Source organism: Centropristis striata, chromosome 5, assembly GCF_030273125.1.
Source record: "Centropristis striata isolate RG_2023a ecotype Rhode Island chromosome 5, C.striata_1.0, whole genome shotgun sequence".
NCBI lineage: Eukaryota > Metazoa > Chordata > Actinopteri > Perciformes > Serranidae > Centropristis > Centropristis striata.
In genome coordinates, this window is record NC_081521.1 from 17,400,034 (window position 1) to 17,425,543 (window position 25,510).

The following is a 25,510-nucleotide window of genomic DNA, read 5'->3' on the forward strand; positions in this document are numbered from 1 at the left end:
TTCTCTGATAACTTCAGATTCAGATGTTCAGGAGGTTTTTACCGAGAGCCGAATTATCCGCAGAGTTCTCCTCCTCTCCAAAACAAACAGATTATGTGATTAAAACCAGTAAAAACACTGAATAAAGCAGTTTAACCTTCAAACTAGTTGTTTTTCTGATGCAGTTCAGCACACTGGCAGAGGCTGAGCTGCTGTTTGCTCAGTTTGTTTCTCTGATAACTTTAGATCCAGACTTCATTCATCCAGTTAAAAAGTGTAAAAATGTTGCTTAAAACTGGATAAAAAGTGAATTTATGTCATCTTCTGGCTGCTTAGAGTATATGACACCACCGACAAATGAAATGGGCTGTTACTTTTATTAAAATTAAAGATTTCTCTGGCTTTGAATATTGTTGGAAACATTTGGGATAATGTAGGTCCTCAAGAGCAAAATATATAACATAGTTGTAACTGTTTTTTTTGTTATTTTATTGTGAAAATGTTACACATAACAACTTTAAAGTAAATAATCTGACAACTTGATCTTCTGTTAGTGCTGCACATTAACATTTTCTTTTATTCATTTTTGTGTTTTTACAGAACAAAGCCTTCTCTCAGGTGGAAGAGATCAGCATGCTGTGTCATGACTGTGTAAATGTATTCAATATTCTTGCAGATCTCATTATTGTTCATGCACAGGAACAACAGCAAGACTGGACGTGATTAGGCAGGTCTGTGAGGTCTGATCTCAGGGGTTTTTTGTCTGCAGGTGATAAATTCCCCCACAGGGCTCACTCAGGTATCGATGAAACGCCTAAGTTCCCCTGCCAATGCCAGGAAAAGAAACCCGATGACGGGAGTGTGCCTCTTAAATCCAAGCTGAAAGAAGAACACCCGAGAGTGTTTGAGTTTGTTCAATTCCTCTTTTATTGGAGTAGAAATGTCTGGCAGTAAATAAAATGTGTTTTTGTGTTTTTCGCTTCAGTCACAGTGCCACACACACACAAAACATGACGTAATGCATACCGCACACAATCCCCTGCAGCTACAGCCACACACACACACACACACACACACACACACACACACACACAGACACACACAGACACACACAGACACACACACACACACACACACACACACACACACACACACACACACACACACACTCAGCTGAAACACTCCATGCTGGCCTTGGCTCTCTCCATCTCATGTAGGAAGTTGTAAAACTGTGGGAGCGTCAACTCTGGAATAGATGAGGGAAGAAAACAGGAAACATTTAGCAGATAAAACAGTCAGACTCTGTTACACGATAAAAAACACATTAAAATGTCACTTTCACACTTTGAAACAGAAAACAATGTTTCAAACTGGCAAATGTTCTGTTTCCTGACAGCTTCTTAACCCTCTGTGTGTTTTCTTTAAAGGATTGCCACAAATACACTGTTTATTGGAGAAGCCGTTACACCACAGAGCAGAGAGGACAATACTCATGACACTTGTGGGTTGTATATATAAATTCCTTTTCTTCCAAATCGTCTTGCTTTTTTCTACAAAAAAGCACAATAAATATAAACAGTTGCAGGTGGAAATAATACTTTTCTTTGAGTAAAGTTCACACTTTACTCAAAGAAAAGTAGAAATACTGCGTTACAAAAATGTTGTTTTACTCTGGTTTTATCACTAACACATATAAAATGTTAAAGTTGTAGTTTGTCAGTGTGGAGTAAAAATAACTCATCAGATATGTCTTTATTGATAAAAGCACAACATTCATGACACTTTGAAAAATGTTGCATATAAATTCCAATTTTAACAAAATAATTTATCAGAGAAATTCAACTTTTTTCTGATTTCTGTCATTCTAACTGTGTTATTCTGCACACAGACATGTGAGAGACATTGAGATGTTCTGATTGTGCTGATTCCATAGAGCTGCAGGACTTATAGATTTATAGAGATTTTATGTATTGCAGAGAAATACAAGGACACAAAGAGGAGAATGTAAAAAGAGCACACAAAAAGCCCAGAAACAGCTCGTTGGGGTTCAGAGGGTTAAGGAGCAACAGTAGTAGCCTTTTTATCTCAGATGAATTTTCCCACACTTATTCTTCAAACGGTGCATTCCTGCTGATTATAAATATCTTTCTGTCTGCACATGTTAAGCAAGCTCATATTTAAATTTCAGTGCCGTGACAAAGAACATGCAGACCTGATTTACTTTGTTTCAAATATTTGAACAGCTTCAGCTCTGCAGGATATCTCCTGCACTGCATTTATACACTCATTAAAGCAGCTTCACTCATCTGATCTGACATGTGGAGATGCAGTGAGGCCAAATATGATGAATTAATAAGTGAACAAATGTTTCCAGAGTCAGTAACGGCACACAGTCACTCACCCATGTAGACGTTTTCAGTGGAAGTCCCCTTTCTGACCACCAACTTTAGCTGCAAGAGGGGAAACAGGTGATCAACAACACTAAACAAAGAGGTGTGGAAATGAGTGTGTGTGTGTGTGTGTGTACAGGGCTTTCATACCTGCAGGAAGATGTTGCCCACTTTCTGTATTTCACTGGTGCCGACAGTCACTGTGGAGAGTCAGAAAACCCATCATGAAACTTAGATTGATAAAGAATTCAAAAACAAGAACACATTATTGTTTTTCAGCCTAAAAATAGCTAATTGCAGAGTGAATTTTTACTGAATTGATACTTTGTTAACTTGTTATTAAACCCTGTCAATCTGATTAATCTAAGCAGACTCAGTCATGTCTTCACAGCGTCTCTAAACAGCAGAATTTAATGTTTCTGGTTATTCCAAACTGTTTATTTTTGTTTTAAATGAGACATGTAGGATAGTCTTGGATCTCAGACGATTCAAGTCTGGACCGGATGCAGCCGACTCATTGGGGACATGCAGAAACACAGTCTGAAGGTTTTGCATGTAAACTGGAGAGGAGTGCAGCAGGAACAGACACTCCCCGTCCCTCCACAGACTCCTTAAACGTGGTCAACAGAGGCTCAACATCATGCTAATGACTCTCTATTAGCATGACTATTACCTGTGAGTCTTAAGAAGTCATTAATGTTTAAATGAATAAACGATGAGGTGATAGAGAGCCATCAGCTGAGTTTAAATCAACCAGAACAAATTATCAGAGGACATAAGCTGCTTATGGATGTTAGAGTTCATGAATATGTGCTGTCACTTTAAAGGGATCACATTGTTTACCAGGGGAACTGAACAGAAAAAGACATTTCTACAGCACATTTTATATCCAGAGAAATTTGAGTGTTCTGCAGAAATAAAAGCAACGTAACAGCAACACATAATATGATAAAATGTGATAAAAAAATAAAGTAGAATGTACCTTAAAAACAATTAAATATATATTAAAAGATGACTAACACAAATGGAAACTACAGAATACATAAAACAGAATAAAAAACAGCTTAAAAAAAATTAAAATTGTTTAAAAAGCCACAGCTGTACCAGTTATCTATGCCGTCTACAAACCCACCAGACTCCTTTAAAAAAAAGCACAATTTTAGCTCGCAGGACACAGCTGTTGTCGTTCTAATGCTGCCTTAATCTTTAGTTTGTTTTTGTTATTGTGTGACTGTAGTGAAGATAAACTAACCCTTTAAAACAACAAAGTCACAAAATAACACAACCAAACTAACAGATTGAGGCAAAGGTACACCAGCAATTGACATGTTCTGTGTGGTAAAATTACTGTTTTTGTGAATGGAGTCTGGTGGCAACAAAGATGGATGTAGAAATGTCTTACAGCAAGTTAAAAAGGTGAAAATATGGTGAAAATCTTGTAAATATAGCATACACGTAAACTGACAAGTTGATATAGGATATGTTTAGCTGCTGTGTTTTACTGTAGGCAATATGTGTATCTACAGATATATTTTATCCATTGTCCATATTGTTAAAAAAACAGCCATGTAAGTATTTATGTCATGTAAGTATTTTATGTATAATGTTTGTATGTGCATGTATATAATGCAATCTCATTTTTTAACCTGTATCTAAAGTACACTACAGGATAAAGAAAAAGCTTATCTTATTTTAATACACTGACACTGGAAAAGTTCCTCACTTCAAATCAATCCAAACTGTCCCTTTAAGAGGAGAAACGCCTGCAGCAGAGCTCCTCCTGAACTCAGAAATAGTCCTGAAGTGAACCTATAATTTTGTCAAGAGCTAAATTTGAAGAATGTCTGGTTTTTGCTTCATCTCACCTCCAAACTTCCACTCCATGTCCACCAGCTGGTTGACCATCAGAGTCTGTCCCAGGGCGAGTCTGGACATCGCTGCAGAGTGCTCCCCCCACTGCAACAAACACAGATACAAAGGTGTGTAATGTGACTTTTAAAGCACAGAAGGCAACCAGATTCACGTTTCCAACCTATTTATGTGCAAGTTTTTCTTGGTTTAGTCTTCGATTATATTTGGTCTACTTATTTTTGCTTTCTGTCCCAAAATGCTGATACTTTTGTGATTTCTGCATTCTCAGCCCAGAATGTGTTGCAGAATTTAACACAACAAAGTGTGATTCAATGCAAAATGGAAGAGTTAGGGGCTGGTTCCCTGAGATGTAAATGTTTAAGTGTACCAGGCTGCTTATTTTTTCTGTTGAAATGTGCTTGATATTTTAGTTCCTTTCTCTTTTTGTGTTTTCTGTCTATAACTATGTGTTTTATATGTATGCTGTTGCCTGTCTTGACCAGATCTACCTTCAACCTCAATAGGACTTTTCTCGTCTAATAAAAAAAAAATATAAGAATGTGTTCTTTATGACTTGTTTGACTAACCCTCTAAACTCCAACGAGCCGTTTCAGGATGTTTTTTGCTCTTATTACATTCTCCTCACTATATCCTTGTATTTCACTGCAATATATAAAATCTATATGAATCTATAAGTCCTGCAGCTCTATGGAATCACCACAAGCATGGCTAGAAGTGGGAACAACTCAAACAGGTCTTTGTGCTGAATAACACAGTTAGAATGACAGAAATCAGAAAAAAAAGGCAAGCTGAATTTTTCTGATAAATTATTGTCCATACTGAAGTATCGTCTTGTTTCCAGCCTCTCCTCTCTGCTCTGTGTAAACAGCCTCTCCTGTCCTCTCCGCTCTGTGTAAACAGCCTCTCCTGTCCTCTCCGCTCTGCTCTGTGTAAACAGCCTCTCCTGTCTTCTCCTCTCTGCTCTGTGTAAACAGCCTATCCTGTCCTTTCCTCTTTGCTCTGTGTAAACAGCCTCTCCTGTCCTCTCCTCTCTGCTCTGTGTAAACAGCCTCTCCTGTCCTTTCCTCTCTGCTCTGTGTAAACAGCCTCTCCTGTCCTCTCCTCTCTGCTCTGTGTAAACAGCCTCTCCTGTCCTCTCCTCACTGCTCTGTGTAAACAGCCTCTCCTGTCCTTTCCTCTCTGCTCTGTGTAAACAGCCTCTCCTGTCCTCTCCTCTCTGCTCTGTGTAAACAGATTTTCAGTGAATATTTGTCACGTGACCGTTGGACTCAACAGAATCAATCCTGAGCAGATTTTAATGTTTTTAACAGGATCTGGTTAGTGCCAACACTTTATTTGAAATGACACATGTAGAATAAAGACATTCTGACACAAATATAATTTAAACACAAGTTTTGGTTAGATGATCCATTCAAGGACTGTCTTAAAGTTCAAGTTTTGACAACAATACCTGATTTAAAGTTTCTTTCTATGATAAAATTTTGTCAATTCTTTAAAAGAAAACATATTTTTGGGGTTCAGAGGGTAAAAACTTAGATTTAGATTTAGACAGGGTTTACTTGCTGAAATCATTCCAGAACTTTATGCTGAATTTGTATTAGAATTTCTATGTTGAGGTGCAAAAGTTATCGTATTTATGAAAGTAAGATGCCTCAGTAACAGACTTGGCAAAAATGAAACATGTGACTTTAAACTGAGGAGAGTAAAACATCATGTTATATTGGGGTATTTTAGTTTGTTAGTTTAGTCGGTTAAGGTTTAAAAAAGTTTATTTTTGGACATGTTTTAAATGAAACAGCAATTTTTTTTTTTTTAAACAATATATTTATTGACATTTTCTTACATAACAAAACAAAACAAGATTACAAATGGACTATACACATACACATCACAAACATCCACTTCTCAGCCACAAAACATTTCATAATTCAATGCCTTATACAATTGCAGGTACATGAACTCATTAATCCTGATTTAAGGTTTACTTAACTGACTGCTTATTCTTCTTCATTGTCAATTGTCAGATCAATACCGTTAACAAACACTTTAAACGGTTCCCATATTTTTTCAAACAAATCCTGCCTTCCTTTTCGTATGTATGTCACTCTCTCCAAAGGAAAAGTTGTGAGCATTTGCCTCACCCAATACATAGCATTCGGTCTGCTGGTCTTTTTCCAAAAGATTGCAATGGCTCTTTTAGCGTGTAACAGACACATATCTATTAATATTCTTTCACTTTTGTTGTATTTGTGACCTTTTGGATAAAGTCCTAAGACAAAAAGTGCAAGATCCATTGAAATGCTTTTTGAAATAATGTTTTCTATTGCCTCTTTAACCTCCTCCCAAAAAGATTTTATCTTAGTGCATTGCCACACACAATGGAATAATGTCCCTTTCACCTCAGTATATTTTGTACACACATCCGGGATATTCCTATTATATTTATTTAATTTAACTGGTGAGATACAAGTTCTCATCAACCACTTATACTGCAATAATCTAAATTGAGTGTTGATTGATTGGGTGTGAGCCTTATTACATATAGATTGCCAGTCCTCTAATGATATGTCTGTACCCAGATCTTCCTTCCACGCTTCTCGTTTATGATCTGCATTCTCAACCGAATTTGATAAAAAATAGTTATATAGCTCTGCTATAGCACCTTTACTTAAGCTGTTTTTAGATACAATTTTTTCGAAGTTAGAAATTGGAGGTCTGGTTAAAAGACTATTTTGGCTCGTCCTAATGTAATTCCTAAGTTGGAGGAATTTAAAGAAATGTTTTTTATCTATGTCATATTTATGCCTAATTTGTTTGAATGATAACATGTCATTGGAGTTGGGCATATACAGATCTTGAAGTTTTTCTAGTCCCTTTAATGCCCACTTTCTAAATACAGCATCTGCTCTTCCTGGTATAAAACGCTGATTTCCCCAAATAGGAGTGTACTGAGATAATTGACTAGTTTCTTTAGTACATTTTTGTACTTCAAACCATATTTTTACCATATTTTTGACAATCGGGTTAGTGGTTTGTTTTATCAATTTTGCTGCTGTATCAGAGTAAAAATACAGGGGTAAAGGCAAACTCAAACCTTTATCTTCCATTTCTTTCCATTGTGGAATATCTCTTGTTGCAAAATAAAATGTAATAGTCCTTATTTGTACTGCCCAATAATACCATGTTATATTTGGACACTTTAAACCACCATTACTATGTGGTAAGTGTAACAGGGATAGTCGAATTCTAGCTTTGTTGTTTTGCCATATGAAACCAGTAAATAACTTTTTAATTCCCTTAAAAAAACCATCAGGTGGAGACAACGGAATATTCTGAAATAGGTAAAGTATCTTAGGGAGGATGTTCATTTTTATAATGTTGATTCTACCAATCAAGGATAAGGGCAGGGATGTCCATCTATTAATTGGCTCTGTTATTTCTTCAGTCAATGATTCATAATTAGATTTTACAATTAGAGCTAATTCTGATCCAATTTTTATTCCCAAATATGTAAACTGATTTACCACTTTAAATTGGGAAGCTTCTCTGAGTGGATTTTCTTTCTCTTTCTCGTCAAGCAATAAAATTGAGGACTTAGAGTAGTTAATAGTGTATCCTGAGATGCCACCAAATGTTTTTATTAAATCCAGCAACACAGGAATAGTTCTACTAAATTGTGAGATGAATAAAATAACGTCATCTGCATATAACGCTAATTTATGCTCTGTTCGACCAATTGTTATTCCAGCTATTTCAGTTTGCGTTCGTACAGCTATTGCTAATGGTTCGATCGCTAAAGTGAATAGCAGCGGAGACAGGGGACACCCTTGACGACATCCTCTTTTAATTATGATTGGTTCTGATATATTTTTGTTTGTTAATATTTCTGCTGTAGGGTTTGCATACAACAACCGAACCCATTTTAGAAATGTATTGCCGCATCCAAATCTTTCCATGATATTAAAGAGATAAGGCCACTCCACCTTATCGAAAGCTTTCTCAGCGTCTAAAGATAGGAGGGCCTTATCGGAGGGGTCTTTCAATCCTTGAATGACATTGAGGACTCTTCTGACATTATAGAATCCTTGGCGTCCCTGAATGAACCCATTTTGATCCCTATGAATTATACTAGGTAATATTTCTTGAAGCCGTCTTGCTAAAACTTTGCACAAAATTTTGAGGTCAGAATTTAATAGGCTTATTGGTCTCATATTTTTACATCGGTTATTGGGCTTTCCTGGTTTTGGCAACAGTGTTATTACAGCACCGGTCATTGATTTTGGTAAACTACCACTTTGGAATGCTTCCAAAAACATTTCTAGTAATGGCTTCAGTAATTTGGACTTACATTTTTTATACAGATCAATTGGTAATCCATCTGGGCCCACTGTTTTTCCTGCTTTCATACCATCGATAGCTGTGCCTATTTCCTCTTCTTTTAGGTCTGCCTCCAGTTCTTCCACAAATTCAGCAGATAGTTGGAAATTTCAATTTATCTAAGAATGAATTTTGGAACTGTGGGTCATAGTCTACTTGAGATTCATATACATTTTCATAATATTTTCTAAATTTCTTATTTATTTCAATAGGGTCTATTATTGTATCCCCATTATTATTTTTAATTGAAGCAATAGTTTTCCTTGTTTCTAACTGTTTTATTTGCCAGGCCAACAGTTTACCGGGCTTTTCCCCTTGTTCATAAAATGTTTGATTGAGCCTGAGCATATCTGAGGCTGCCCTATCTGCGGATAGTTTGTTATACTCTGCTCTTAAGAGTAGTAATTCTTTTTCTACAACAGGAGTTCTATTCTTAAAGACTTGTTCTTGGAGAGTTTGTATTTTAGATTCTAACTGCTGTCTTTTTTGCCGCGATTCTCTAGTTTTGGATGAGGTATAACTAATTATGTGTCCTCTTAAAAAGGCTTTGAAAGCATCCCACCTAATACCTGCTGTTGTTTCATTTGTGTTATCTTTAAAGTAATTATCTATCTCATTCCCTACATATTTAAGAAAGTTTTCATCTAGTAACCATTTCTTATTTAGACTCCATTTAGGTGGATCTTTTACCAGTCTCCTATCCACATAGATCAGACAGCATGGACCATGATCTGATATTAATATGCTACTATAATAACAGTCCTGTATTCTAGAAACCAGTGTTGCAGATACCAAAAAATAATCTATACGTGAGTATGTCTTAAACGTACTAGAGTAGCAAGAGTAAGCAATATCATTGGGCTTAAAGTGTCTCCATATGTCCAACAGATTCAACTCTTTAATAAGATGATTAATAATTATTCTACTTCTGTTATGAGTTTGGTCGACACCTGTGGATCTGTCCTTTATTGGGTCCAGTGTGCAGTTCCAGTCCCCTGCTATTATATATTCTCCAAGAAGAGATGCCAGCGTGAGAAGCAGATATGTAAAAAAGCTGGGTTCATCTGCATTTGGCCCATAAATATTTACTAAATTCAAGTTTACTGACAGCAAAGATCCCTGGATAATCAAATATCTTCCATATTTATCCTTAATTATATCAGAAACTTGAAAAGGTATTGATTTGTGAATGAGAGTCATGACTCCTCTAGCTTGTGATGTAAATGATGCTGCATAGACGTTTCCCTGCCATCTCCTACTTATCTTTATATTGTCTTCCTTTAAAGTGTGAGTCTCCTGTAAGAAGACGATTTTTGAATCCATATCTTTTAGCTTATTCATCACTTGTTTAATTTTCTTAGTTTTTTGTAAACTTCTACAATTCCAGGATATACATTTAAGTTCTACCCCTTGAGACATTCAAAATATTATACCATAATGGTCCCTTAGTAAAAATAACTTGACTGAGAAGCTCAACACATTTAACCATTAGAACATACACTGAACTTACTGAACCACAAGAAAAAATGAACCCCATTTTCCCAATTTAATGGGAAGCCCCCCTAGCCTGTGCTGCTTCCAGCTATTTGTGGACAGATCCCTGGATCAATCCTATCGGCCTTCTTGTTATGAAATATATAAAAGAGAAAAATTAAAAAAAAGAAACATAAAATAATCAACCCTCCTTGCTCCTTACATACAAGTTTAAACATACCTGGGTATTTAGTGTTTGTACAAGCTTAGTAAGTTACCAGGGTTTAATACACTGACACATCCTTTAGCCTTAACATGTAAATTAAAGTTATTCAGAATTGAAATATATAAATTAATAAGAAAAATCCTGAGGGCAGTACTTAATAGAGTCACACCATAAAGTGAAAATTAAATATGAGGGCAACTCTCGGTTGAAAAAAGATCAGAAATTATCTTACTGTACAGTCCCTCTTGCCGTGCATATGATCTTACATCTGCCGTGACGTAGGCAGTTATGTGCGCTCCGTAACTGTCACTCAGTTCTCTCCATTCACTCCTCCAGCGTCTTCTCTGATCTTGTTTATAAACTCCTGCGCCTCCGTCGGCATGTTGAAGGTGTGTGTTTGCTCTCTGTAAGTCACCACCAGCTTAGCTGGGGGTAGGATGCCGTGTCTGAGTCCCAGGCCCAGTCCCATTTTTTTCGTTGTCTGTGCACTTCAGTCGCCAGGTCGTTGTAAAAACGGACGTGTTTGTTCTTGTAAAGGACGTCTTTCTTCGACTTGGCTGCTTTCATCACAAGTATTTTCTGCTTGTAGTTCTGAAACTTCATTATTAAAGTTCTCGGCGGCTCTTCAGTGTCCCGTCTTGGTCCGACTCGGTGCGCCCTTTCCAGCACTATTGGGCTTCAAAGAGGGGCCAGGTCTAGCACCTCCGGTAGCCAGCTCTCCAGAAATGAGCAGGGATCCGGGACCTCAGCTCCCTCGGGCAGGTTTACTAACCTCAGATTGTTCAGCCACGATCTCATTTCCATGTCAATAACTTTATCTTCCAGAGTTTTGTTCCTTTTTTCCAGCGTCTGAACCATCTCTTTAAACTTAGTCTGCTCGTCTTCCACTGTTGACAGCCGTGTCTCTGCTTCAGTTACTCTTTCAGTACAATCAACCAGTTCTTTCTTCGTTTCTTCAACTGCGGTCAGTATTCCATCCAATCTGGTCGAAAAGTCGGACCTTATTGCCATCAATATTTCTTCTTTAGCCCCGCAGAGCTCTCCTCCACATTGCTCTGCAGCTGCTATGTCAAGATTAGCATCTTTGCTAGCGCGCTCCATGCTTTGCGTCCCGAAGCTGGTTAACTTCGCCTGCGTCGATATTTTCCCCCTGTCCCTTTGCCGTTTTCCCAGTGTTTGGCATCACCTCGCCATGTTCAATGTTCGTCTGTATGATTCAGGTTCAAATTTGTAATTTACCTCAGGATTTGTTTAAGTTCTTAGCGGAGCGGGGCTGAACGTGACTCTCTAGCTCGCGGCCATAACCGGAAGTCCATGAAACAGCAATTTTGATAGAAATATCACTATTTGAAGACAAGTTTTAGTCATTTTTTTTCATAACAGAAAATCTTGTAACAGATGATCCACTCAAGGACCGTCAAAGTTCCAACTCTGACGATTATGCTTGTTTTTACAGTTTCTTCCTCTGATAAACGCTGGATTTTTGGCGATTATTCAAAGAAAACATATATTTCGGAGGGTTAATAAATAAAGACAGTTACCTGGAGTGAAAACTGATCGGCCTTGTCTTCGTTCAGTCCTGAGGAAACAACAGATGAAGCAGGTTTGGTTTCATGTGTAAAACATTCACAATAAAGAGCAGAAACGCCGCTGTGGGAATCCGATGCCACCTCGATAAGATGACATGCCATCATGAGAGACTCTAACCAGCAGCGGTACTTAACCCCTTTCTCACTGTGACCCTGTAACAGATCGACTCCTGTGTACCTAAAGTCACAAGATCCTCTTTGATCTGCTCGGCTGTCAGGCTTTTCTTCAGGGCGCCTGAGGAGAGAAACAGACAGAAACGCCGTCACTGAGACAGAAAGCTTCCTGTAGCTGCAGCTTTTTCTGTCACTTTTTAAACTGGATTTTCACGGGTTTCAAGTTGAGTGTTTTGGGAAAACTAAAAAAAACAAAGTTTTCATGTCTGCATTGTCTTAAAAAGAGATAATACTTAAATAAGCAGGGCTACATCACAATGTTTCAGGGTTTTAAAGTAAAGTAAAATTAAATCACTTTTAAGGTTCTTAAACCTGACTTTCCAGACTCTTAAGACCTTTTATGTTATCACTTGAGGATACTTGAGTTTTCTCTAAGTTCATGGAAGACCTAGGTGCACAAATCTGTTTGTTTATCAGAAATTATCATAATTTTTCTATAAAAAAAAATTCAATTTCACATAATTTTGGACCAATATTATTACAGATAACAACCATTTAAGTAAAAATATATATAAAAACAAATTGGTTTGGCAGCAAAAATACTTTCAGGTTATCCAAAATAAATCTTTAGGTTTATTTCATATCAGTTTCCAACAAATGGAACATTATTTCATACAACTATTTTTGCTTTTTTCATATTTTGTTTCCTTATGTTGTTCTAGGAAGCAGTAAACAGTCACTCTATATATTATTTTTAAATAAATAAAATGTGATAATCTGCTGCTCTCGTCCACAGCAAAAGGTTAATTAGCTTCTGTGCTGCTTCTCTAAACAGATGGAGTGCTGAAAAAAAGGCTTATTTCCAGTTGTGGAAAAAGATTCCTTACTTAAGTAAAAGTACTGATACCACGCTGTAAAATAACTCCACTCCAAGTAAAAGTCCTGCATTCAAAACTTACTGAAGTAAAAGTTCAATAGTATCAGCTTCAAAATGAACTAAAAGTAAAAAAGTAAAAGTAGATGTTATGCAGAATGGAACCACACAGCTTCTTTTTTTTTCAAATTTACAATTAGATTATTTGTTATGGTGCATTTTTGTAGGCAGCATTTTACTGTTGTCCAGGTAAGGTTCATGTTAGCTACGTGGTTTAATTAATAAAACGCATAATCATTTTGTATTGATTACATCTTTTTCATGTTAAATATTGACCAGAAAAGTAACTATTAACTAAAGCTGTCAGCTAAATGAAATGGAGTAAAAAAGTCCAATATTTTCCTCAAAAATATAGTGGAGTAGAAGCAGGGTTTTCCCCCAGTGCTTTATAGGCCGCCAGGCTTTTCTCGCACATAGGGAGTCCAGCGGCTAATGGGGCCTTCAAGGTCTACATGAATGTCAGAATTTTCAACGTTGTTCCGAGCCCCAAGTTCCGACTTTCAGTGTTAATATAACACACCATAAGGCGTTACGGTAAGAACGTGTTAGACCCACTTTCAAAATAAGAGCACATGGATGTGTTAGCAGAGTCCACCACAGAATTTGCAAAAAGACTGTCAAAATATGACGCCTTGAATAAAACATATAAGAACCCTTATTATCCTTTACAATAATTCATAAAAATATGCAATGATTAAGATAGAATAGTGGCACTAGAATGTGTGAAGGGCACCAAATTTAGGCTTTTAGGGTAAAAATATTCTCCGGGGGAGCATGCTCCTGGACACCCAGACTTTGTTTGGTTTGTTTGTCCCCCCATCATAGTCTCAGAAAATCCTGACAGACAAGAAAATGCCCAGCAGTATGTTCAGGTTAATGAAAGGAGTTTGTTTGTTTAAACCGTATTTCAAGATCTGTCAAGATTGTGCCTTTTTGTAAGACTCTACATTTAAGTATTTTTAATAAATGGCTTATAATAACACACAATAGTCATAATTTCAAAATTCCTGTCAACTTTTAACTTTTTTTTTTTTTTTTACATAAACACGGTGGACCGGCGGTGGGCTTCTCTACCACCAGGCTTAGCAAGTTTTCTGGGGGAAACCCTGTAGTAGTACAAAGTTACATAAAAAATAAATACTCAAGTAAAGTACAAGTACCTAAAAAATGTTCTTAAGTACAGTACTTGAGTAAATGTCCTTAGTTACATTCCACCACTGCTTATTTCCCAAAATGTCAGAATATTCCTGAAGCTAGCAGATACGAAATTCCCACTTCATAATCTCAGTTTAACATCTGGAATAACTGGATTTATTTTGTCTAAACGTGTGTGTGTGTGTGTGTGTGTGTGTGTGTGTGTGTGTGTTTCCCACCCTGAGGCACCAGCAGGACGCTCTTCATCAGGTTCCTCAGAGGACCGGAGCTCATCCCGTGTTCCCCCGCAAACTCCCCGAGCTGCTGCATGAACCTCTCCGTCTGCACACACACACATGCACACATGAAACACACACACACACGCGCCACATGCACGTACACACACATGTCACACACGCCACACACACACACGCATTAATTTGCACACATGCACAAAAGGACAGCTGATGTTTTCATTCGGTTCAGTTATCATGGCTAATCACTCAGTCCAAAGTCCCATTAACATTGTGTGTGTGTGTGTGTGTGTGTGTGTGTGTGTGTGTGTGTGTGTACTCGCTCACCTCTTTGGGCTCCAGCAGGAACTGGAACAGAATTTCAATCAGGCGAAGAAATTGCTGCACATAGCAAAAGTAGTGAAAGTCTGAATGAGTGTTGTTGGTTTTTTGGAGAAAAATAAACTTAAATCAGGTTTTTATATCTTAAGAAGTTTGTTCAACAACTCAAATGAAAATTGATCTATTACAGTGTGGTGATTTTGTTCGTATTGCATTGTGTATTTTTCTCTTTCTCCGTCTTTGACTCTCTGAAACCCAAGGAGCTGTTTCAGGGCGTTTTTTCCCTCTTTCTACATTCTCCTCTCTGTGTCCTTGTATTTCACTGCAATATATAAAATCTCTATAAATCTTTAAGTCCTGCATCTCTATGGAATCAGCGCAATCGGAACAACTCAAAAATGTCTTTGTGCAGAATAACACAGTTAGAATGACAGAAATCAGAAAAGACATTGACTTTCTCTGATCAATTATCTAGTTAAAATTAGAATAAATTGGAATTTATATGTACAACACTTTTCCAAGTGTCATGCTTTTATTGAAAGTGACAGCAGCAAGGACTCAGCCTTCATGGTAAGCGCTCTACCAGTGTGAGCCACCGGGACGCCCCAAGTGTCATGAATGTTGCCGGATCAATAAAGAAATATCTCATCGGATGAGTGATTTTTACTTCACACTGACAAAACTACAACATTTACATTTTATATATTTTTGTTAGAGATAAAACCAGAATAAAAAAAAATTCTTGTAACAGTGTGTGAGCAGTTATTTCCATCTGTGACTGTATATATTAATTGTATTTTACACATGTATATTTTAGTTATTTACTCTATAAAAAATGTCTATTCATATTTCCACATTTTTATGTACATATTTAGAAGATGTTCTTGTCTATATATGATATATGATTTATGTCTAATTCTTTTACAGATTTTTCTTATTTTTTTCAGCACTCATCTGAATTCATATACTTACTTTACCACTGATTAAATAATGATATTGTTTATAACTTCACTTTTGATGCCTCAGCACTAATTTTGATCACTGACATGAACACAAAACTCAAATAAAAAAACTGTATAATCTTACACGCAGGTTAAATCGTTAAGTTAGTTGTTAGCGGTCTGACGCACATTTTTTATTTATGCTTTAATTTCTGTAAATAAAACAAAATAAACAGAAAAAGTAGAGTAATTTCTATGCCAAAAGATAAATATATTTATTGTATTTTATATAATATTTTAGTCATTTATTACTCCAAATATTTGTACACACACACACACACACACACACACACACACACACACACACACATATATATATATATATATATATATATATCAACATTTTTTAGATACATATTTAGTAGATTTTCATTTATTGATTTATTTCCACATTTTTTATGTATTCATTATTTTTAATTTGTTATCCCTCTTTACATTTTCACGTTTATTTTTTTTATCCATTTACAGAGTTTTCTTCTTTTTTTTTAACGGCACTACATATAAAAAAATAAAATAATAATCCACACACAGTTTAATTAATTGTTTGCCATCTGAAAAACATTTTCATGATAAATAAAATATTTATTATATTTTATATATTCATATTTCAGTTATTTATGATTCCAAAGATTTATATTAATATGCATTTTTCATTAGTCATTACTCTTTATTTTCACATTTATTTTCTTGTCTTTTTACAGATTTTTCATTTTTTCCAGCACTGACCTGAGTTCATATACTTATTTTACCACTGATTAAATAATATTATTGTTTATAACTTTACTTTATTTTGCTGCTTCAGCACTAATTTAATGACTGACAAGAAATGAAAGCTAAAATAAACTATATAACATAATATTATATTATATAATATTCTTACACTTGCAGCTTAATGATTGTTGGCTGTTTGCTAATTTTATTAGACACATTCATGTTTATCTTGTGTCGATACTTAAAGTCAGAGTGTTACTGCAGGACTATTGCACAAGTTTTCTATTTTTCTTTGAGTTTAAAGTGTGTCAGCAGTTATTATGTATTTATTAGTTATTTCCACCGGAGACTGTCACGTTATAAAGTCACATGATCTTCAGGTGATCACAGCATCAAACATCAACCCGGTAAACAATAACACGAGCTTTATATTCACCTTTAGAGTCTGAAAAGCAACAACAACTCTCCTGACATCAACTGGGAGCAGATTTAAACATGAGAGAGCTCAGAAACACAAACTGAGCTGAGTTAAAGTTAAAGTTAAATAAATAAACCTTTCTGCTGTTTTTACCTGCTCGTTGAGCTTGTTCAGGTTCTGGAAGTCGCTGCTGACTGAATCTGGTAAAACGTCTTTCGTGAAGTGAAGCTGCATCTTTTCTTTCTATTTATGTTCTTAGTTTTAATGAAAATCCGTCAGATAAAAAACTGCTTGGCTCTGCTGCCGACTGCAGTTCCTGGTTCTGCACTGCGCATGCGCGAAGCGCGATGTAGCTCAGAGGAATTTAAGCAGAAATAAATAAATATTCTTTTATTTATCGTGAAAATGTGCTTCAGACAGCAAACAATCGATTTTTGGAGTATATGTAGTGCTAAACAATTTATATCTGTGAATGGATAAGACAAAAAAGTGAAAATATAAAGAAATAATAATCTAAATATGTACATTAAAATGTGGAAAAATGTATATAAATATTTGAAAAAAACAGGAAACTAAAATATTAATATGTAAAATACAATAAATTCAAAAAAATATAAAATATTGTAAATATATAAAGGGGAATAACAAAAGACAAAATTATGAATGCATAAAAAAAATTGGAAATAAATAAATAAATAAAAATCTACTAAATATGTATATAAAAATGTGGATATGTATATAAATATTTGGAGTAATAAATGACTAAAATATTAATATATAAAATATAATAAATAAACAAACATATATATCTTTATATTTTTGCATATAAATTACTCTACTTCTTCTGTATATTTTATTTCGTTTTTATATTATTTTGTACATGTGTTCAGTAGTTCAGAGAAATTAAAGCATAAATAAAAAATGTGCTTCAGACAGCAAACAACATTTACTTCACTATCAATACTTTTACTTTTCTTGATTAAGTACACATATATATATAACATTAAAACACTGACAAGGAACAGTTTTCCACACTTTAAATCATTTTACTACTACTACTACTACTTTTGTTGACTTTACACTTACTTTACATTTAAATACTGACAGGGAACATTTTACTGCACTATCAAGATTTTTTTGTACGTAATGTCTCACATGCATGACTTTTACTTTTAGTAGAGTATTTTTTTTATAATACTTATACTGCAGTAAATAATCTTTCTTCGACCACCGTGCAGCAGTAATATGAATTTATCAGTGTATGTGTGTAAGTATATATATATATATATATATATATATATATATATATGTTATATATAATATATAAAATATATTTTTTAAGTTTTCCACGCTTTAAATTATTTTACTTTTAGTTGACTTTACATTGCATAGTTGACTTTTTTTTAGTATACTTTTACTTAGTAACATTAATCCAAAAAACATGTAAAGATATAACTTTTAAATGCTGACAGGGAACATTTTACTCCACCATCAGTATTTTTACTTCAAGTTTATTTCATTAATTGCATACTTTTATGCCCTTTAGCTTATAGAGAGTGTTTTCAAAGTACTTTTACTGCAGTAAAGAATATTTATTGCACTGCTCAGTGTCAGAAGTGCTGCATGTAGTTTCACCTCCTTAGGGGTACTGAGTGTTGTTGAGGGGGTGAGGGTGGGGGCGTGCACGGTGGGTGCTTCCTGTTCACATGTCTCACCTGCGGGGACACAAAGTGGGAGTTGACGTTAACACCTGGAGGAAGCGACCAATCAGCTCTCACTCTCCCTGCATGTCGATCACAGCACGAGCAGACCCACAGAGAGTTCACCCGGAGATCAGAGGCACGCACGCACACAGCACGAGGGGAAGAGAGAGGCCGACTCACATACACAGGAGAGAGAGAGAGAGAGAGCGAGAGAGAGAGAGAGAGAGATCTGCAGCAGCATGCTCCACCACTCTGCTCAGCTCCTGCACCGAGAGGACTAGACGCACTCCTCCTCCTCCAAGTTCAAGTTTTTATCCTTTTTAAACCAAAATTTTCCACAATTTTCCCTCCAGACTCCAAACTCCTCTCCTCTCCTTCCCCTGCAGTGGATGAGAGCAACACGCGTGGATGGTTATGTAAGTTTCACACCGGGGAGGGTGAGGTTTCTACTTCTTTTTTTTTCAAGGAATTTACCGAGCGAATAATTAACAGCTTCACACAGAAACATATTCATTTTTTAAAAACCATATTATACTAATTTGTGGCGCTGTTTGTTCGTGCAGCCTGTCGGGTTGGTCGCTGCTGGTATGTTTTTATCTCATTGTTTTATTATTTCATGGTGCACTTGTGTTAAAGTTTGCAGCTCGGTAATTTGTTGCCCATGTGCACGGCGAGCAGGGCTGCATGCAGATGTTGTTTACCCTCAAATTAGGATTATTTAGAGATTTTGTTGCATCTTAACGCGTTTCTTATATCACTTTGAACATGTGAAGGCATCTGTAGTGCACACTGTGAGTTTAACGCTTAAAAGTGCACTTAAAAGTGACTTCATTGCACTTTTACCTTTTGTAGTATTCTATTTTGTGTTTCTGCATGCTGAGCGGCGACTTTAAAGCGATTTATTAACTTTATTGTGCATTTATTACGACTTTAAAGCGTGTGTAGGTGCAGTAAAGTGATTTATCAGTGCAAACCTCGCTGCAGGGGTGAACTGTGCACTGATTTGAGATCTAGTTTGACTCCTTCTTGGGATTGCGCGACAGGATTTCTGCACTTTCCTTTTCTTTTTTTTTCTTGTTTCCTGGTTGTGGACGCGCTCCGGTGTTGGAACATGTTACTAACTGTGCAGGTTTACCGGCTCCGCTTCCTTCTGGGTTACTGCTGCTTTGTTCCTCGGGTGATTTACTAGTGCAGCTTGTAGGGTTTATTGTCACTGACAGGCAGAAACAAACGGGCAAATAAAATAAAAAGACTCCTCTCATTCATGTTGGAGTTGCCATAAAAGCGCAGACAGAAGCCACGCGGTGCAGAGTGAAGGGGAGGAGTCCTGTAGGAGGCCAAGATCAAGTTAATTCAGGATATTTACATCAGTGAGTCTCTGCCTGCAGCAGCACACAGACTGCTGCTGCTGCTGCAAAACACCGCATGCACCAGTTAGATTCATACAGATATAAACACTTTTCCTTTAAGCTCATTATAAAGTTTTGAATGCATGACCCTTGCTTGTATTGAAATATTTGTATAGTAGTTCTAGAGCAGTAAAGAATACTTCATCCACCATCTGCAGCAGTAACATGAATCCAACTATTTATAATATAATGTATAAACACTGAGAGGTACTTTTACTTTATGGAAATTCTAGTTATTACCTACGTAAGTTGTGTTTTGGATGCATGGATTTAACTCGTAGTGTCTTGATAGTACTTTTACTGCAGAAAATAATATTTCTTAAGCAGTAATATTAATCCAAATATAAGCACTTTTACCTGAAGCTCATTTTATTGATTGCATACCTTTTATTTCAGTTTTGGATGCATGACTTTTAGTAGTAGTTGAGTAGTATTTTTTTTTAGTATATAGTTGTATTTATTACTTACTTAAGTTATGTTTTGGATGCATGACCTTTACTTGTAGTGGAGTATTTTTATAGTAGTTTTACTGCAGTAAAGAATATTTCTTCCACCATCTGCAACAGCAATATGAATCAAAATATTTACAATATATAAACTCTGACAAGTACTTTTTATTTTAATTTATGTTAATTGCATTTATTAACTACTTAAGTTGTGGGTTTTTTTGTTTTTGTTTTTCTGCAGTAAATAATATTTCTTAAGCAGCAGTGGTATTAATATAAGTACTTTTACTTTTAGCTCATATTATTGATTGCATACCTTTATTTAAGTTTTGGATGTATTATTTTTACTTATAGTGGAGTATTTTAATATTAGTATTACTGAAGTAAAGAATGCTTCTTCCACCATCTGCAGCAGTAGTATTAATCCAAATATTTATAATATAATATATAAACACTGACAGGTACTTTTACTTTATGTTAATTGTATTTATTACCTACTTCAGTTGTGTTTTGGATGCATGCATTTTACTTGTAGTGGAGTGTTTTGATAATATTTTTACTGCAGTAAAAATATTTCCTCCACCACTTTGCAGCAGTCATATTAATCCAAAAAACATATAAAGATATAACGTTTAAATGCTGACAGGGAACATTTTACTATACTATCAATTCTTTTACTTCAAGTTTATTTCAATGATTGCATACTTTTATTAACTTAAGGTTTTAGATGCTTTGGCTTGTAGTAGAGTGATTTATAGTTGGGGTTTTTTAATGCAGTAAAGAATATTTCTTCCACTCCTGAGAATCAGAATAAAGTGTAATATTAATCCCAAAACATCAGATATAACAGGAAACAGTTTAATGTGATATAAATACTTTTACTTTAAGATAATTTGACTTTTAATTGTATTTTAATGGCCTTTTTCTGCAGTAAATGATCTTGTTCCACCTCTGTGCAGCAGTAAAAATAATCCAAAAACTTCAGATATAAAGGTAAAACACTGACACTTTTGTATGTAAACACTTCAATAAGCAGAGGTGGAATAAAACTAAGTAAGTATGTACTAGTAGATCTTTGAGGTGCTTTTTAATTCACTTGACTTTTTTTAATTTTTATGCAACTTTCTACTAATTTTGATGGAAATATTGTACACTTTGTACTTTCTTTGATACTATAATGCATCATAAATATAAACCTGTTAACCAATATTATGACTTTTAAAGGTATATTTCGGTATTTATCAGTATGGGGAATATACTGGGTTTTTTTTACACAATATATAATTCAGAATACGGCTTGGTTCTTGGCGTGCTTTAGAATGAGGCTAATTATATTATATTATTATATTATTAATTATTTTTATTTTTGTTTGTTCTTTTTCAGACCGTCTGCATTTGGCAGTATTCATATTTATTCATCCTTATTTTTTCCTATTTATTTGTTAACTTTGAACTTTAGACTCATATCAGTGCACAAAAAGTGTATTATTTCCTCCCGGCTCTAATGAATAGACTTTGATTAATTGTATCGGCTGATTTAATGCTTCCAGTATAAGTAAAATCAGGTGAAATCTTTTAGACAATCTGCCTCATTCTGCCCAGATTAAAGCTTATTTCGAAGATACTTTTCTATCATTTGCACATAAATTTACACACATTTTATTTGTCAGCACTGCATGAAGTTTCAAGAGGTTAATACATAGGAACATAAACTCCAAAGTACCACAAATATTAATGTGACACTGCAAAATTCACAATTTCCACAACTCCTGTCGTCTTGCTTTACTGAAAGTTTAAGACTAAAACTGAAAATATTTATGTTTTTAAATGTAAACTAAAAAACACTATTTAGTCTTGTAGCAGTGAGACATTCTTCCCAGATAAAATATTAATTAAACTTTATTTATTGAGCTTCACAAGCGACTGACACAACTTAAAGATATTGATAATAGTAAAATATCAAAATAAATTAGTGAAAAAATCCTAATGATGAAGAGTGAAATGTCAATAAAGTAGAAAAAAATTATAAAAATTAATATTTTTTTATATAAAATCTGACTAAATTGTTTAGTCAAAGAACATTTTCAGCTCCAATTCTTAAAGTCTCAGTAAAACAAGTTGGCGTGACTCAACAGGACTTTGTGATTAGAGTTGTTCCGATTCCGATACCAGTATCGGAAATTTCTCCGATACTGCCGAAAATGCTGGCATCTGTATTGGCGAGTACTGGAGTCCAGGCACTGATCCCATGCCACGTGATTTATTAAATTAGCTCTTAAAGCAGTGGCACTGTGCTGAAACCTGCAGCCTGCTGTTTTAGAGGGACGAGGAGGAATTGATTGCGTGTGTCAGAGCAGGTTGACGCGAGGCTTGCAGCTAAGCTAAGTAGCACTATCATGTCAGCGTTGTGGCAATCATCGCCGGTAAAACAGAGGATTAATGTTCCTTTAGTTAGACTATTTACATTGCAGCGCACATAGGGAGAACGGTGGCTAATGGTGCATTCAAGGTCTATACGAATGTCAGAATTTTCGACGTCGTTCCAAGCTCCAAGTTCTGACTTTGAGTGTTAATATAACACATCATAAGGCGACACGGTAAGAACGTGTTAGACCCGCCTTCAAAATAAAAGCAAACACATGTAGCTTTCAAAATAATAGCACATGGATGTGTTAGCAGAGTCCACCACAGAATTTACAAGGAGACTGTCAAATCAAGATGCCTTTAATAAAACATAGAAGAACCCTTATTCTCCTTTACAATAATTCGCTAAAATATGTAATGATTTAGATGGAATAGTGGCATTAGATTGTGCGAGAGCCACCAAATTTAGTCTTTTAGGGCAAAAATGTTCTCCGGGGGAGCATGCCCCCGGACCCCCAGATTTATTTATTTAAGTTGCTGTTGCACTACTGTTTTGTATACTGTTTTATTTAAGTATCTGAATCGGTATCAGGAGGGAAAAAATGGTATCGGAACATCTCTATTTGTGATTTCTGCAGAGTAACATTAATATTTATGGTCTTTACTTTGCTGTAGACTAGTTTATGTTGCTTTTGTAAAGCACTTGAAACTTCTTGCAGTGTTTAGAAATAAAGAATGAGCTTTAAGTGAAGTTAATGTGTTTTCTGAATAGCTTAAATCTGGGCTGAAAGAAAAGCTCTTTCATAACGATGATGATGATGATGGTTTCATTAATCCTGAGGGGATCTGATCTGTCATCTTCTCATAACAGACTCTGAGTTTGACTGGAGCAGCTTTATGAGATAAATTAGTCACACTGAGGTCTTTATACGCTGGTGACGGTTAGTGATGGAGTGACAACATCTTCCGTCATGTAGGTTTCAGGAAGATAAAGCTAAAAAATATGGAAAATATTATATAAATATATCTGTTCATAGATACAGCTGAAGCCAGAAGTTTCTGAAGACAGAATTTTCTAGAGATTTATTTACAACTTTCTCTCTCTTATTTTTCTGGCTTTTAACAAATATAAATATTTTTTGTAATCCTAACTGACCTGAAACAGGAAAAGTTTAGTCTGATTTTAATGTCAGACAGTGGAAAAAAAAGTAAATCAAATTTATTTTTAATCATTATTTTTATATTGGGGTTATTTTTGTGTCTTTATAATCAATGTTAAGTGCTATATAAATCCAAGTTATTATTGTTATTATAATAATAATAATAATAATAATAATAATAATTATTATTATTATTATTTTGCAGCAATCAAACAGGTTTGCAAGAAAAACTTTAAACTGCAATTTAAAAAAAAAAAAAAAAAAAAAGATTTTCATGCAAAAGCTTAAGCTTACACTTAAAAAAAACACAGGTAAATTACATTTGTTAATAAAATGAATTAATGCAAATCAAAAACTTTTGTTAGCAAATATAAAAACTTTAAAATATTGTTTTACTAACATTTTGCTTGCAAATTCCAACATTCCTGCGGTTAAATTAATATATTTTTATTTTATTTATATTTTTTATATGTATTATTGATTTAAATGTATATTTATTTATATATCATATATTTTATGTATATATTTTTTGTTAGAATTATATTTAAAGTTCACAGGAAATCCACGGTTAAAGTAGCAAAAAAATAAATGAAAAAAAAAATTATGGTGGCAAATCAAGTAATCCTGATTATAATTTTTGCCATAATTGAACATATTATATAAAAGAAACTCCAAATTTCAGACACAGTTATAGCCGAGTCGTCTCAGATGGATTGGAGTGTTTGTGTGTGGTTTTCGGAGCTTCAGTAAGACGAGGGTAAAGTCTAAAAAAAAAATTCCCCAGAGGCTGGGATTAACTCAGAACCTGCTGTCAGCAGAGTGTCACTCCCGCAGAGTAACTGACTAACTTAATGCATGAAGGCATCAACTCATGCATATGTTTTTATATTCACAAATGATCGAGAATTTATCATCAAGCATCAGGAGAAATAAGAGACAGTTTGAAGTGCCGCTTAAATTCTGGAGATGTAGGAGTTTAAAGTCTGAAGTTTCAACCTGAAATGACTGCAGGGAACAGCAGTGTTTGAACTTGGTTAATTTGTACAGATAATCTATAATAAATCATGAATCAGTTGATGTTTTGCAGCTTTTTCTGGTTCATTGACTCATTGTTTTTATCATGTGATCATGTTCTCATGTGATTCCAGGTGTAACACAGTAACTTTTCTTGATAGAATCCCCTCCAGGCTGCAGCAGCTCTGTCCTCTCTGAGCCTCTCTTTATCTTCAGGAACACGTACTCCTTTTTAGGATTTTTCAAAACTGTCCCTGCAGACTGAAGCCTGACTGATATGTGACTTTTGAGACTGATTTTAGAGGGAAAAGATACAGAGATTAGATTAGACTCTGCAGAGATTCTCAGAAGACTGCTCTTAAACAAATAATTTCAGCATATTTAACATTATCATATATACATTTTTTTTCTTTTGAGAAGTAGTCCCACACCTTACTGCTCATCTGTAGCTGATTTTAACACTTTAATTGTGCAGTGATCTGCTGTACAAACTAAGTGTTTCCAAACCACCTTAAGCATCGTTTTCTGCACTTAATGCTCTGTAAAAACCAACTTTAGGTACAGATGGATACCAATATGTTTATGATGAATGCACTCACCGGCCACGTTATTAGCCAGCGA

General features: G+C 35.1%; 2 protein-coding genes across 3 annotated transcripts in view; one reads left to right on the forward strand and one right to left on the reverse strand.

Moving 5' to 3' along the window:
- Positions 1 to 618: 618 nt before the first annotated feature.
- Positions 619 to 17,117, reverse strand: commd7 (COMM domain containing 7). Its single transcript, XM_059333977.1, has 9 exons — positions 16,947 to 17,117; positions 14,670 to 14,723; positions 14,328 to 14,430; positions 12,085 to 12,141; positions 11,859 to 11,896; positions 4,235 to 4,325; positions 2,520 to 2,569; positions 2,381 to 2,429; positions 619 to 1,225 (listed from the first exon to the last, which is right to left on the reverse strand). The coding sequence occupies exons 1-9, from the start codon at positions 17,025 to 17,027 to the stop codon at positions 1,149 to 1,151; spliced, it is 600 nt and encodes a 199-aa protein (XP_059189960.1). The 5' UTR covers positions 17,028 to 17,117; the 3' UTR covers positions 619 to 1,148.
- Positions 17,118 to 18,462: 1,345 nt separating this feature from the next.
- The window catches only part of dnmt3bb.1 (DNA (cytosine-5-)-methyltransferase 3 beta, duplicate b.1), a 61,131-nt gene continuing 54,083 nt past the window's right edge, over positions 18,463 to 25,510 (forward strand). For both annotated transcript variants that reach the window (XM_059332793.1, XM_059332794.1), the window contains exon 1: positions 18,463 to 18,912. In XM_059332793.1, the coding sequence (XP_059188776.1) occupies positions 18,905 to 18,912 (8 nt within the window). In that variant the 5' untranslated portion in view covers positions 18,463 to 18,904. The remainder of the gene's footprint in view (positions 18,913 to 25,510) is intronic.